The sequence below is a fragment of the Rhinatrema bivittatum genome, chromosome 11, assembly GCF_901001135.1.
Source record: "Rhinatrema bivittatum chromosome 11, aRhiBiv1.1, whole genome shotgun sequence".
NCBI lineage: Eukaryota > Metazoa > Chordata > Amphibia > Gymnophiona > Rhinatrematidae > Rhinatrema > Rhinatrema bivittatum.
In genome coordinates, this window is record NC_042625.1 from 51048780 (window position 1) to 51064339 (window position 15560).

The window sequence follows — 15560 nt, forward strand, 5'->3', positions numbered from 1 at the left end:
TATCACTGCACACAGCCACACAGCTAATCAAGCAGGATCAGACAGAAAAGAGCATGTGAGCCACACAGCCAGTCAGAATTCAGTTTGTGGCATGGTACAAGGGAACACTGTGGATCGGTGTGTTTTTAAATAGTACTTTTATTTATTTGTATTTATTTGTATGTTTTTATATACCGAAGTTTGGCGCAGGCCTTCACTCCGGTTTACAGGTGTAACAACGGTTTACATAAAAATACTTCTCCTTACATACTGTAAAAGGGGATATTGCAGTGTGTCATTTGACCAGATCTCTGGGAGCATGGTCCATGAAGTTATGAGAAGCACTTTCACTTACTTGTATTGACAAACACAGAAAAATCCTCATTGCCAGCCTTGATATCCAGTATGATTAAAAATAACCTGTTAGAGCACCTAAATAGGGGACTGCAGGGATGGTGTTGTGCAGCAGGCTTGTGAGAGACGCTGTTTGGGTAGTAAGGTTATGTATTCAGTACTGTTCTCATCTGCCAGTAATGGCTGTGGGTTGGAGTGAAGGAGCAGCACATATAGTTTATACACGAGAGGCCTGCTCATTTATTTGGCAAGAGGAGAGAGACTAAATTTGCAAGGTACTGGTGAAGAGGCCTCTGCCTCAGTGGGCACTGAAACACGACTACAGGGAGCCACACTGACAGCTTCATGCACTTGGAAGGAAATGAGAAAGAGATTGAAAAGCCTGCTGAATGGTGGGATATCCGCTTATCTTTATCTGGCTAAAAGTGTTGTTGAATATCCCTGCACAAGTGTACTCCCCAGCTAAGTTTATAAAACCTGCCCCTTTCTTACCCTTAGTGATTTTTCCCTACACAAATTTAGCTGAGTAAAGGGTGGAATTTTGAATGGGTGGGATTTACTTGGCTGAAGGCTTATTGACCTCAAGGCTTATTCCAATCCACTGGATTTCTTCTGGGGTTCAATATGTATTGTGCCAATGTATTTGCAACCCCAGCAGAATAAGTACCTGAATGGAAGTGTCGTAAGAAAGCTTCATGTTAGTAATGGGGAAGGGAGAACCAAAAGAAAGATGTCATTCCTCCTCCTCCTGCCAGACCAGTCCACCCTGCAAGCAGATGGAGACTGAGGACCACAACTTCTTAGTGACATAAGTCACTTGCCAGTATTCTCTGTCTCCAGCAGATGGTGGCACATGCTGGCTAGTGCAAGAGGATTCTTTGCTTCCAGAGCTTTGAGTCTTTCTGGTAGAACAAATTCCAGTACTGCTCCCAGGCCAATAGTCTTTGGGCTGCCTCCCCTGGTAGAGCAGGACCTTTGGCTCCTAGAACAACAGCTGCTTTGAGATTGTTCTCCTAGTAAAACAGGTCCCCAGGTCACACTCCCAGGTTCCCTCTGGGCTCTTTGTGGTAGGTGGCTCCGCTTGGGTCCTGGTTGAGCCTAAAGTTAACAGGTGGGTTCAGGAGAGGATCCTGGACTGGCATATTTTTTTTCTCCCAGGACAAGCAGGATGGTAGTCCTCACATGTGGGTGACATCACTGGACGGAGCCCTATCATGGAAAACTTTTCTGTCAAATTTTCTAGAAAGCTTTGACTGGCACACTGATAAAGGCCAGCATGCCATGATCCCTGTGTCCACAGGGATCATGGCATGCTTCAGCTTCCCTTCAGTCTCTTTTTTCCGCGATGCAGTTTGCCTCGCGTTTAGGAGCTCTGTGAGATTTTTCTCACAACTTTTCCTCACGGAAACACTTGAAGTTTTACTTCACAAATAATTTTCCCTACACGTGTCTCCCTTCGCGTACATTTCATCAACGCTCTGTGAGTACTGTGCCCTGTTTTTCGGTCAGTTCCTGTCACCTCACTAACGGTTCCCACGGATTACCAACTGAACTGTGGCCACCTTTTCACTCGGTCCGCCCCACGATACCCGCGAGTGTCCTTGCTGCGAACATCCACTGGGTCCATCAGGGCTAGAGGGTTTGGGACATCCACGATTCCCGTTGCCGCCAGGGCCACTGTTGATGCCGTCCACGCCCCGTTGACGGCCCCCATCGATGCCCTCGCCTAAAGAAAATGCTCCATACTTCAGGTTCTAAACCAGAGCCCGTTGTAATCCTTGGGCAACAAATAATGCCAAGAGCACTAGAGGCACGGTGACCGTCAGTCATCAATGACATCGGTGGCATCTTCCTCTGTGCTGGAGAATGACTGGGCCGAGCATCGAGGGAAACATTGTCACTGCCACGGTAACCGTGTGTTACCTTCGCCATTCTGGACATCAGTGGCGGTTTACTCGGTGCTGGAGAATGACCGGGCCAAACACCGAGGGGAAACATCATCACCGGCACCGACGTGGTCCCGCGTTCGGTGCTGGCACTGATACCGCACCGGCATCAATGTCCATTGAGCCAGTTGCGAAGCAGGCCCGGGTACAAGAATCTCCATGCTCCACTGCACCTGAGGCACCGAGGCGTTCCCCACCAACACCGATGCCGGGTACTGAGCCACCACAGATTCATGTGGAAGTGCCAGTAACGCCTAGCCTGTCTCCCCCTGTAGCTGCGCTACCTATACCAGCTTCCAGGGAGGAGCTGGATGTCCTCGACCGTCAGACTGTCATCGATGCCTTCCGGAATCTACTAACACCGGAGCCATTGATGTTCGCACCGTTGTGGCACCTCCTCGTTGTGCCACCTACCAACGACAACCTAAGTCATCGATGCCGACTCGTCCTTCTGAGCCTCCATGGACCCCTATATCTATCCCGGGATTCTCGAGGAGCGATGGGCACTCTAATCCTGCTTCGGCATCGATCCCATCGAGACCTAAGTTAAGGACGTGCCTGAAACCATCCCTTTCGACCTGGTCACTAAAAAGGACCAGAAGTTTCGGGAGGTTCTAGGTCGTAATATCTTCCAAGAACCATATTGGTGTCACATATTGCAGTTTACCAGCTATGTTTGAAACAACACCAAGGGAACCTCTCTGCCATCCACATGAAATTCGAGCAACATATGATTGCTTCGAAATGTCCTCCCATTGCCAGCAACAGGACTCCATACTAGATGGTAACCTGGCTTTCGGCCTCTGACTTACGGCCTGAAGTCCAAGATAATCTAGCTGATCTGCCATGCACCGCAGATAATCTCTTCAGGCACAAGCTCCAGCAGACAGTGGTTCAATTGCAAGACCGCCGTGAGACCCTGTAATAGCTCTCTACGTTTCTTGCAAATCCTCTCTCCTCGGCTGTAAAACCAGCGAAGAGGGATGCTAGAAGGACTTTTTACTGCTCATGCTCCCGTGTGAGACCAATGGGTATCCAGATCACACCAGCTCCACCAGTTGGGCAGACTCCTGGATTTTTCTACCTTGCCAGAGACCAGAAAGGTCCATCCCACTGAGGACCAGGGCTCAGGATACCGTTCCCTGGACACAACAAGGTAGAGGTTTTTAATCCCGCTATTTCGTACTTTCAAAGAAAATAGGCGACCTCCGCCCATCCTGGACTTCAGAAATCTCAATTTCTTCAGAAAGAAAAGTTCAGAATGGTGTCTCTTGGCACCATGCTTCCCTTACTACAACAAGGGGGTTGCCTCTATTCTCTGGACTATCTATTCGCTTCATAGTGAGTCAATAACATTTTCAATACCAAGTTCTGCCATTCGAACTAGCTTCGACAACTTGTGTTTTTCACCAAATGCCTTGCGTTCATCTGCCGTTCATCTACAAAGAACAGCATTCACGTGTTTCCTTTCCTGGACGATTACCTAATAAGGAGTCAGTTCAAACAAGGAACTCTAAATTCTCTAAGACTCACCATAAATCTAGAGCAGATCTGGACACTACAGTCGCAGCGGCCTTCCTGCCCAGCAACTGCGCAGACATCCTATCAAATTGTCCACATCTCTGCATGCATGCAACATAGCCTCAGCCCATCAAATCTTTCATTGCTGGGCCACATGATTCCACGATCCTATGGCCAGACTAGCCATGAGAAGAACTCAGTAGATTTTAAAATTTCAGTGGCTCTAAGCCATTTCACCGCTTTCGTCCCTGCTCCATATCACTGATTCCCGTACTAAATCCTCACATGTTCTTGGCCACGGTCGCATCCAACTTGGGTTGGCGAACTCATATCAATACCCTCCAACCCAAAATGCATCAACTCCGCTCCATAACAAGTCTCAGATCAACTTCCTGGAGCTTCGAGCCATGTGTTATGCCCTTTATGCTTTCCAACACTGCCTCTCACACAAAACTTTTGTGGATTCAGACAGACAACATAGTAGCAATGTGGTACTCGAACAAACAGGGACGCACAGGCTCTTATCTACTTTGCCAGTCAGCCGCACAGTTCTGAGCCTGGGCCTTCACACACTCCATGCATCTCCGGGCCAATTATCTAACAGGCATACCGAACATACTAACAGACCATCTCAATCGATGTCTCCATCCCCACGAGTGGTCTCTGAATCCATGTGTAGCGAGCAAAATCTTCTAGCGCTGAGATCAACAACCATTGGCCTCTTGTGTCCGAATTGAACCACAGAGTGGACAGATTCTGCTCCCTACACCTGCATACAAATGCATTAGCCATGGGCACCTTTGCTCGCCCCTGCAACAAAGACCTCCTATAGGCGTCTCTTCCGATACCGCTCATAGCCAAAACTCTCGTGAAGCTACAGCAGAACAGGGGTTTAATGATTCTCATAACCCCGTACTGACCTCAATTAAACTTCCCCATACTTTTCAACCTATCACTCCAGGAACCAATTCGCCTGCCTACAGGCCAATCTCATAACACAGACTCACTGACATTCTCAGGTACTTGTAACTTCACAACAACCTTCAACATGTAAGTCTTGCCATTCGAAATGGGCAAAATTTACCAAATGACGTGTACAAAAATATATTGGCCCTTTTTTTCCTGCCCCTGTCCATCTCTATTGGGCTATCTAGGATACCTTTCGGATTCTGGTCCCCAGACATCCTCCACACAGGTACACCTCAGTTCCATCTCAGCGTACCACCAGGGAGTAGGGAATGCCCTGTTAACGGCTCAACCCCTTATGAGTCGGCTTATCATGGGTTTTCTACAACTTAAGCCTCCTCTACGCTCACTGGTTACGGATTGGGGCCTAAATGTAGTGCTTACAAGGCTCATGCATTCCTCGTTCGAGCCTTTGCATTCCTATAACATTAAAATTCTAACATGGAAAATTCTTTTCCTCATAGCCATCACCTCTGCTACAAGGGTCAGTGAGTTACAAGCCCTTGTTGCATACTCACCCGAAACTAGGTTCCTCCGTGTCCGAGTGGTCCTCCATATTCACCCTAAATCTCTTCTTACGGTGGACACAGCCTCTCACCTTATTCAGTCTATAGTCTGCCCACTCTTCCCAAGGCCTCTCTCTCATCAGGGCGAGAGGGTTTTGCACACCTTGGACTCTAAGCGTGCACTTGTATTCTATCTAGACCGCACTGCACTCCATAGGAAATCCACCCAACTCTTTGTTTCTTTGACAAAGACGAGCTGCGAGTTCCAGTGGCAAACAAACTCTCTCCACCTGGCTAGCAGACTGTATAGAATTCTGCTATGAGGAAGCAGGCCTTCCTCTCCAGGGGTGAGTGCAGGCACATTTTGTAAGGGCCATGGCAACATCGGTAGCACACTATCGTTCAGTACCAATTGCCGACATCTGCTAGGCTGCAACATGGAGCTCTCTTCACACATTCGCAGCCCAATACTGCTTAGATAAGGAAGGCAGTCAAGACTCTGCCTTTGGCTAATCTGTCTTGCAGAGCTTTGTTCCCGTATAATCCCCAACTCCTTCCACAACCACCTGCTGTGATTTCAGGCTGCCTCATTGCCAATAGCACCCCAGTTATTGTGCCTGCTGCACGAGTTGTCTGCTATTGGCCTGTTGCACTATGAGTCAGCCTGTAGCTTGCTAATCACCCACATGTGAGGGCTACCATCCTGCTTGTCCTGGGAGAAAGCAGAGTTGCTTACCTGTTAACAGGTGTTCTCCCAGGACAGCAGGATGTAGTCTTCACGAAATCCACCCGCCACCCCCCGGAGTTGGGTCCGCTTACGTTTTGTAGTTTTATTTTTTGCTCGCACGTTTTTGCTACAAACGAGACTGAAGGGAGACCCCTGTGGACACAGGGATCATGGTATGCTGGACATGCTCAGTGTGCCAGTAAAAGCTTTCTAGAAACTTTGACAGAAAATGTTTCCGTGATGGGGCTCCGTCCAGTGACGTCACCCACATGTAAGGACTACATCCTGCTGTCCTGGGAGAACACCTGTTACAGGTAAGCAACTCTGCTTTCTAGCCTCCCTCTTTCAGGGTGCCGCCTTCCTGCCTCTGCTTCTGGCCTACTCCTCTCTCCTGCTCTTTGTCTGTGCCATTGTATACACAAGATGCCTATATTTATAGGCTGGACACTGAAAAATTGTGTCTATTATTCTGTCTTTTAGGAAATTTCTTTGTATTTTCTATTTTTGTTTCTTTAGCAAGCTTATTGGATTGGGTTCCAGGTTTTTTGAACCCTGACACTAAGGAAGTAATTTTCAAAGGAAAATATAAATGTAACATACTATCACAGCAATTTTTAAAAGCCCATTTAACCGCGTTAAGTGCTCTTAACGCAGGTAAAACCTATAGACAATTCAAAAGCATAGACTGTAGCAATTTACAAAGGTAGTTTTAGACTCATCTGTGAGCAGATTTGGCAGGAGTCAAACAGAGGAAGAGGAATTAGTTGTATTCCCTGTACGTACCAGGATCAGTCCAGACGGTGGGTTATGTCCCCCATCCAGCAGAGTCAGACAAGGCTTCGGAGGGTGCTGACATATAAACCAGTGCACCCTTTGTGAGTCCTCAGTATCTTTCTGACTCCAGCAGATAGGAGTAGGGGAAGTTTGGCTTCCCCTGTCTTGAGGATACTTTTTCCTCTTTACTATTTCTCTTATTTTGGCCTTTTCTTAGGGTGGATCGAGTTATTTAAAAAAAAAAATAAAAAAATTGAAGGGGTAGGGAGTTTCTATTGATTTTCAGGCAGTGCTGTCCTGTCTCCTCTCCCTCTCTCATTTCTTTCTCCAAGGGGTAAGTTCTCTGCTTGGAATTTCTTGTGAATCTTTATTTTCCTTTTTACAGAGTTTCTCCCCAGGTACCTGGAGTAGGGAGGTGGATGTTGGAGGTTTCAACCTCTCCCTTCCCTCGCCGCATTCCGCCCCGCGGCCCAGAGATGCGCATTCCCCGGGGCCGCTGCAGCAGAGAAGTCCCATTCCTCTGCTGCCACTAACAGGGTCGGAGGTGTAGCGGACGCGTCTCCCCACTCCCCGCGGCGCGTCTTTCCCGGCTCCAAAGCGGCTCTGTCCCTCCTCCCCCCCCCCCCCCCCCCCCCCCCCGAGCATGCCGAGGGCGTCGCATTGCTCGGCGTGTGGCGAACCGGGATCGCGGTTATCCCACGAGGGGGTGTGCACAAGGTGCCTCCCTGGTGGGGAGAGCACCTCTCAGCCGCCAGGACGCCCTTTTTTTGCGCGATTCAGCGCGCTCTAGGGCGCAGGGGCTGGCCCTGTTGCCGCTTCGCGCGGGAACGGCGGCCATTTTGGAATCGGAGAATCGCATGCAGGAGCCATTAGGAGAAGACAGGGAGGATTTTTTTGGATATCCCCCTGTCGATTCTGTCTCCGGTTCCGCCACTGGGCCCCCAGGGGCAGTCGGGAGACTCTTCTACGCCCCCCCCCCCCCCCGGGCCCCCCTACCTTCGCTGCAGATTTTATCTTGCTCATGCATAATGCCTATTTGCAATGGATGGGACAGTCTATGGAGCCCACGGCGGGACCCCCGCCACCCAAAGTCCCCAGGATAGCGGATGCTCCCTCGGGGGCCCAGGACTCAGTGGGGGGGGGGGGCACCAGGGGCCACCCATGGGTCCTCCAGGGTGTGTTTCGTACTCCCACTGGCTGGGGGGGCAGGCCCAGCCCCGGATCAGGTGGGGATACTCCCCCACTCCATCAGGATGATCCCCTCCTCGCCACACAGATGGAAGGCGATGACCCGCGGGTGCTCCTGATCTTTCAGAAGGACGAGTTGGACTCACTCATCCCCCATATTCTACAGAAGCTGGACATCAAGCCCCCTCCCCCCCTCCGGATCCGCTGGGGCCCCCCATTCCGGTCGTTTCCTCCATGGCCACTAGTGGGCAAGGTATTTCGGAGGATAGAACTGCACCAGGGGCTTGTCATTCTGGTGGCCCCGGAATGGCCACGACGTCCTTGGTTCATGGACTTAGTCAATTTCACCTTGGACGGTCCTCTACACCTGGGCCATCTTCCTCGCCTCCTGCACCAAGGGCCAGTATTTTTCGACCAGGCAGAACGCTTCTGTCTTGCGACCTGGCTTTTGAAAGGCGGCGGCGGCTTCAACGCAAAGGATACCCTGACGCAGTAGTTATGACCTTCCTCAAGGCTCGGAAAACTTCAACCTCTCATGGCACTCGACCCAGAACGGCCTCGGTGCCTCAGATTCTCACGTTCCTACAGGCCGGCCTAGAGAAGGGGCTCACCTACAACTCCTTACAAGTACAAGTTTCTGCTCTGGGCTCACTTATTCAGTTGCCCGACCATCTCTCTCTTTTGTCTCACCCGGATATCGCCCGCTTCCTCAAGAGGGCGAAACATCTGCTGCCTCCGGTCCAGGATCCCCTGTCCTTCCTGGAGCCTCAACTTGGTTCTCAAGATTCTGGCAGGTCCTCCCTTTGAGCCGCTGCGCCACGCCACCATCAAGGATCTCACTCTCAAGACTGTCTTCCTGGTGGCCATTTGTTCTGCAAGCAGGGTTTCAGAACTGCAAGCGCTTTCATGCAGGGAGCCTTATCGCTGTTTTACTGACTCTGGGGTCTCATTACATACAGTGCCTTCCTTCCTACCCAAGGTGGTCTCGGCATTTCATTTGAATCAGACGGTAGAACTCCCGTCCTTTGCCGCAGACGAGTCACGATCTCTCCATCACCTGGATGTCAAGCGCAGCCTGATCCGCTACTTAGAGGTCACCAACGACTTTCGGGTGTCGGACCACTTGTTTGTCCTTTGGTCGGGACCGAAGAAGGGCTCTAAGGCCATGAAGACAACGATTGCCAGATGGCTTAAGGAAGCCATTGTGGCGGCATACATTGGAGCGGGTCGGTCACCTCCTTTGAAGGTCAAAGCTCATTCTCTGCGATCTCAGGTGGCGTCCTGGGCAGAAAGCCAGTCTGTCTCCCCCCAGGAGATCTGCCGGGCGGCGACCTGGAAATCTTTGCATACCTTTGCACGACATTATCGTCTACACCTCCAGTCGTCAACCTCAGGGTATTTTGGCAACAGCGTCATTCGAGCAGGGCTTTCAGGGGCCCACCCTATGAAGGGAAGCTTTGGTACATCCCACCGTCTGGACTGATCCTGGTACGTACAGGGAAAAGAAAATTATTCCTTACCTGCTAATTTTCGTTCCTGTAGTAATATGGATCAGTCCAGACGCCCTCCCTAATAATAATTTTGGGGTTGGGGTCTTTCTCTGCTCGATCTGCCCTTCTGACGTCTCTCTTTTGGTTATTTTATTCGGTTTTCGCCTCTGCTTCTTTGAGGCTATTCTACAGTTCTTTTTGCAAGTTCAGTTGTGGCGCCAGTTGCCTTCGTTACAAGTTAATTTCTTGATTAATAAGCTTGATCCATCCTTCTCGGTTTTCGGGCTCTGATATTCTCCTTACTGAGGACTCACAGGGGGTGCACTGGTTTATATGTCAGCACCCTCCAAAGCCTTGTCTGACTCCATCTGCTGGACGGGGGACATAACCCACCGTCTGGACTGATCCATGGTACTACAGGAACAAAAATGAGCAGGTAAGGAATAATTTTCTTTTAGGAAGATGCAAGTGAAACATTTGGAATCAGAAGCAGATAAAGGGGATGAACATAAGAACATGGAATATGAATGGCAAAGATCAGGTGATCCATGAGTTTCAAGCCCACACAGGTCCCTTCAGATCTCTAGATAATCATTTTGTTGATCCATTGGAAAGTATTACACAGAGCACAGCATCCGGTGCTATCCAGAAATAATATAGTTACTGCCACAAAAAATGAACACTAGCCTCTCCTGGCAGGCTGAAAAGCTTATTTTCATATATTTTAAACATTTCATTTTACTGGAATTCTTGGGATACTGTGTGTTGTCCTTTGCACAGATTTACAGTGTTCCAATACATGAGACTGAAATTTAGGATTGTGTGTGCGCAAGTCATTGCTTTTGTCTAAGCCACTGATCACGTGTGACTTACTGATTTATGCCTTCCTTACCAACCCTCCTAGAAATAAAACTGTATCACATTATGCATCACTGCACATACCTGGCTGGTTGCTGCTGACAGTGCAATGATTTGTCATTGATTGCTAGAAGCAAAATTCAGCCATTAAAATAAAATTTAACAAAAAATGCTATCTTAGATTAGTGCATGCATCCTGGAGTTTGATTAACTGATGCCTTGCTTTGTGGGTGTGGGGTCTCAGAGCAGGGAATGGAGTGATTGACACCGCAGGACAGGAAGTGCACTGAATATCTGTCTGTCTGTCTGTCTGTCTCGCTAGCACTGCAGTCTTCCTCTGTCTTTGTTATGCTTCCATGCCTTGAATTAGCTGTGGTCGTTGCCTTTATATTTCGTGTGTGTTGGTTAGTTGTGCCTAAACCATGTTGTAATCAATATTGCCCGTGCTGCCTCTAACCTCTGCAAACCCTTGTTCCCCTGTCCTCCTGGCCGCCTCATCCTGCTATCCCCTACTGCTGTTGGGGCTCACTTTTATAATCATCAAATAGATGTGTTCCAAAGGAAAAAAAACACTTGCATTGGGAAGATTCTGTACCATCCTCCACAGTGCCTGGCTTTCCAGACATGCAAATTGTACACAAATCTCTGGGGACTTCTCAAAACCACGGTGAGTCAAGAGGGGAAATGGGAAGGGGAATAGGAGTTGGCAGCTGCATAATATATTTACTCTGAGTCCCACTCCCTTTCCTGCTAGCTCCAGATTTCAGTGAGTAGAATGGCATGTACAGAGCTGGTGTATAGCGCATGCTGCAAAGGGAAACTCATCCCCTGCCACCCATCGGTTACTGGAACCTACATTTTATTTGCTGTGGGATCTTGCAAGTTACGGGGCAAAGATAGGAAACCGTGCTTTTCCTTATCGTCCCCCCAGATCAGTCCAGATGCATGGGTTTTTTCTCCCCTACCAGCAGATGGAGACAGAGGAGAAAAGCTTTCCGGTACTGCTGGTCCATGAGCTGCTGGGCCACCTGCAGTTGCTCAGTTTTCTCTGTCTCCAGCAGATGGTGGAGGTGCAGAATCCTGCGGTTGGACTTCCAATCTAAATTGCTCCCAGGGGTGTTTGGTTCTGGTTTGGGACCATCACTCTGGTAGAGTAGGAGTGAGCAGAGGGTCAGTAGACCTTTTCTTTTGCTGGTGTCCTGTTCTGCAGAGGGATTTGATAGCCAGTGGACTGGCTCCCTCATTCTCTCCATCCATCTCCCTCCAGCTCTCATAGTCCTCTGGGTCTTCCTACATTCTTCATTCAGGAAAGTATTATCCTTGGTTTTAGGGCACTCTCAACTTTAAATTAAAAAAAAAAAAGAAAGTGATATGGGAAAGTGGTCAGTGCTCTGGGAGTGCAGATGGCCGTAGGAGCACTGTGAAGGAGCAAACCTTTTACTCTGGTCCTGTCTGTGGGGCAGACTGAGGTGAGACCGGGGATTTAGAGTTGGCCAGGGTTGTTTTTGGCACACTGCAGGGGGAAATAGCAGCTCGCGCAGAGCGTGTAGAACACTGTTCTTCATGCGGGGATCGCAAGGCAAGACTCGGCGTCGGGCTTGTGTGGGGGCCCGTGTGAGCGACGGGGCGGGCAGTTCAGGAGTCTCTGGAGTTGCCGCTGGGAGGAGAAAAGCACCCAGGAAGAAAATTCAGATGCAGGATGCAGATAGCAGAGGTAGTGGGGAGAGCTGCACCACAGAGGGATGTGGTCATTTTATGTTCCTCTCCCTTGGAGCAAGGGGTCGCGGGATGGGGGATGCTTCTCCTCCTCCATTATGGCGGGGCACTTCTGTTAGGGCCTTGGAGTTTTCAGGGGGCTGCCCCAGAGTTTACAGAAGAGGATTCGCACGCTAATGGATTTTTCCTGCCAAGTTTGTGTTGATGCACAAAACTGCCTTATCTAGGAAGAGGACTGGTGTTAAGTCTCCTCATGAAAGGCTCTTCCTGGGGCCTGGAGTAAAAGGTACATCCCCAAAAGAGACCCCTCAAGGTGGGGGCGATGCTCCCATCCCAACCAAAAAAGAGAGAGAGAATTTCCAGTCCAGATTTAGCTCTGGAGTTGGGAGGGCCGGGTCATTAGGGGACCTCCCAGGGTGGGGATGGAGATAGAGGTCGGTGAAATCCCAGTGATGACCCTAAGATGGTCAGTCTCTTTAGGAGAGAGGAGTTGCACAGTATGATTTCTCAAGCTCTGGCGGAACTTGGCATCAAGGAATCAGTGACGGAGTCTCAGCATGAAAGGGAGGATCCCATTATAGAGAAAGCCTAACTTATCTGGTTAAATAGTGCCAAATATGGGATATTCAGCAGCATAGCTGCGCTGCTGAGTATCACATGTAAATTAGCCAGGTTAAACTTATCCAGCTAACTTACCTAGCTGTTTTCTTCTGAATATTGAGCCCTCCATATCTGGCACGTGCCCATTCACACTCCGTGTTCCAGTTTCACTGTTGTACACAAGCATCATGCATCTTGGCTTGTACAAAGGTGAGCAAGATTGCACTCTCTTAGAAGCTCAGGGTAATCAAGTTCATTAGTATTTGAGAAGACAGATTGTATATTGTTTTCCTAGAGGTAAAAAAATTCATTAACATGCAGATAACTGAAATATATCCTGGCGGTTCAAAGGCTGCACAGATCAGGGTGAGAGTAAGTTGCCCATAATTTGAATATCAGACGTAGGTGCAGGTTGAAAATTCTGATTTCACAACTTCACTTTTTCATATCCTCTAATCAAAACTCATTGTTACATCCCTGCGGCCTCTTCCTCATTGAGATCTAGCAAAAATTCAAGCTTGAGATCCGGTTGTATTTCCCACAGTACTTAAAATGTTGAGAAAGCTGCAGCCTTCCTGCATGCTGCTGTTGTGCCACATAGATGGTGTAATTACTGAGTATTTGTTTTTTTCCTTGGTTCTAGACCTACACTGCATCCATGTTATCATCCCTGGTTTCTGTCTCTTTCCACTTTCAGTGCTCTGGTTATTTTCCCCTTTGAAACTTTTTCTTGCTGGAGGTTTGCTGAATTGTGAAAAGAGGAGTGAACTGATTTTGCCCCATTTCCTTCTCCTCGCAGATCGGAGTCAAGATAGCACAGCAGTAGTGCTTTCAGATTCAAACTCCACACAGGACACTTTCCATGAGCCTGCCAGTTCCCAGGACAGCACCAAGAAGCTGTACTCAGAGAAAAGGATGCCTGTAACCTGCTCCGATTCAGTGACATCTTATAAAGAGGTCCCAGGAGCAGCAGAGGAAAAAGGTACACTGTTGCATAAACTGTTTTCTGTGGCTCTAACAATCTGCTTTCTCTAACAGGAATGAGACATGATTTAGCAGTTAGGGCTTGGGACCAAGTGTCAGGAATAAAAGAAATACCAGGGACATACCTGTTTCAAGGCTCCACTGAAATGATCATCACAGTTAGAAGCTCTGTTAAGTAGAAACCAGCCCTCAAACAGTCTTGAGATTCTCATAAGAACATAAGAAATTGCCATGCTGGGTCAGACCAAGGGTCCATCAAGCCCAGCATCCTGTTTCCAACAGAGGCCAAACACCAGGCCACAAGAACCTGGCAATTACCCAAACACTAAGAAGATCCCATGCTACTGATGCAATTAATAGCAGTGGCTATTCCCTAAGTAAACTTGATTAATAGCCATTAATGGACTTCTCCTCCAAGAACTTATCCAAACCTTTTTTGAACCCAGCTACACTAACTGCACTAACCACATCCTCTGGCAACAAATTCCAGAGCTTTATTGTGCGTTGAGTGAAAAAGAATTTTCTCCGATTAGTCTTAAATGTGCTACTTGCTAACTTCATGGAATGCCCCCTAGTCCTTCTATTATTCAAAAGTGTAAATAACCGATTCACATCTACTCGTTCAAGACCTCTCATGATCTTAAAGACCTCTATCATATCCTCCCTCAGCTGTCTCTTCTCCAAGCTGAACAGCCCTAACCTCTTTAGTCTTTCCTCATAGTGGAGCTCTTCCAGCCTCTTTATCATTTTGGTTGCCCTTCTCTGTACCTTCTCCATCGCAACCATCTCTTTTTTTGAGATGCGGTGACCAGAATTGTACACAGTATTCAAGGTGCGGTCTCACCATGGAGTGATATAGAGGCATTATGACATTTTCCGTTTTATTAACCATTCCCTTCCTAATAATTCCTAACATTCTGTTTGCTTTTTTGACTGCTGTAGCACACTGAGCTGACTATTTTAAAGTATTATCCACTATGATGCCTAGATCTTTCCCCAGCAGGGAAGGGATGCAAAATCAGGCATTGCTACTTAACCAAGAGTGCCATCTGCAGTCCCTCGTGTTTCTCTGTCTCAGAGTTTCATTGAATCAGTCTATTTCTTTGCCATCCCTAGATAAGCACAAGGACACGGAAGAATACCGCCTCCTCCACTTTTACCAAGGTGATGGTGGTGGTAGCGGCTGCTTTATGCCAGGAAGGAGTTCGGGTGCATCCCTATCTAGACAACTGGCTTAGGGCAAAGTCAGAGGACTTTTGTCGTCAGTTGGTTCAGAAGGTGATCCACACTCTTGAGTCGCTTGGCTGGGTAGTAAACATGGCAAAGAGTCACTTGGTTCCCTTACAGACCCTGAGTATCTGGAAGCCCAGTTCAACACTCTCAGGGGCAAGGTATTTCTCACGTAGGACTAGGTGAGTTATTGGGGTTGTCGATGCCCAGAGTCTGTGATTATTTGCAGGTTCTGGGCTTGATGGCTTCGACCCTGGAATTAGTACCGTGGCATTCGCTCATATGAGGCCCTTCCAGAGAGCTGTTTTGTCTCGGAATCCGCTCTCGAAGGAGTTTCACCTTCCTTTGCCACTCGAGGGTGTTGGCAGGGACAGTCTGTCGTGGTGGCTTCTGAGTTCCAATCTGACTTGGGTTGTGGAGTTGGAGGTTCCGGATTGGGTAATTCATACTACTGATGCCAGTCTGGTTGGGGTGCGGTGTGTCAGCAGCAGTCCACTCAAGGCTGCTGGTCCGCGACGGAGGCTTCCTAGTCTATCAATCGGTTTGAGACCAGAGCGGTGTGTTTAGCATTATTTGCCTTTCTGCTTTTGGTCAAAGGTCGATCGGTGAGGATCCCTTCAAACAAAGTGACGATGGTGGCCTACATCAGTCGGCAGGGGGGAACCAAGAGTCACGCAGTGGCTCAGGAGGCTCAAGAATTGATTCTGTGGACAGTTTGTCA

General features: G+C 48.7%; 1 protein-coding gene across 4 annotated transcripts in view; it reads left to right on the forward strand.

Moving 5' to 3' along the window:
* Positions 1 to 15560, forward strand: part of CABIN1 (calcineurin binding protein 1) — a 180798-nt gene that overhangs the window by 78532 nt on the left and 86706 nt on the right. For all 4 annotated transcript variants that reach the window (XM_029619235.1, XM_029619238.1, XM_029619237.1 and 1 more), the window contains exon 27: positions 13425 to 13607. In XM_029619235.1, coding sequence (XP_029475095.1) covers positions 13425 to 13607 — 183 coding nt within the window. The remainder of the gene's footprint in view (positions 1 to 13424; positions 13608 to 15560) is intronic.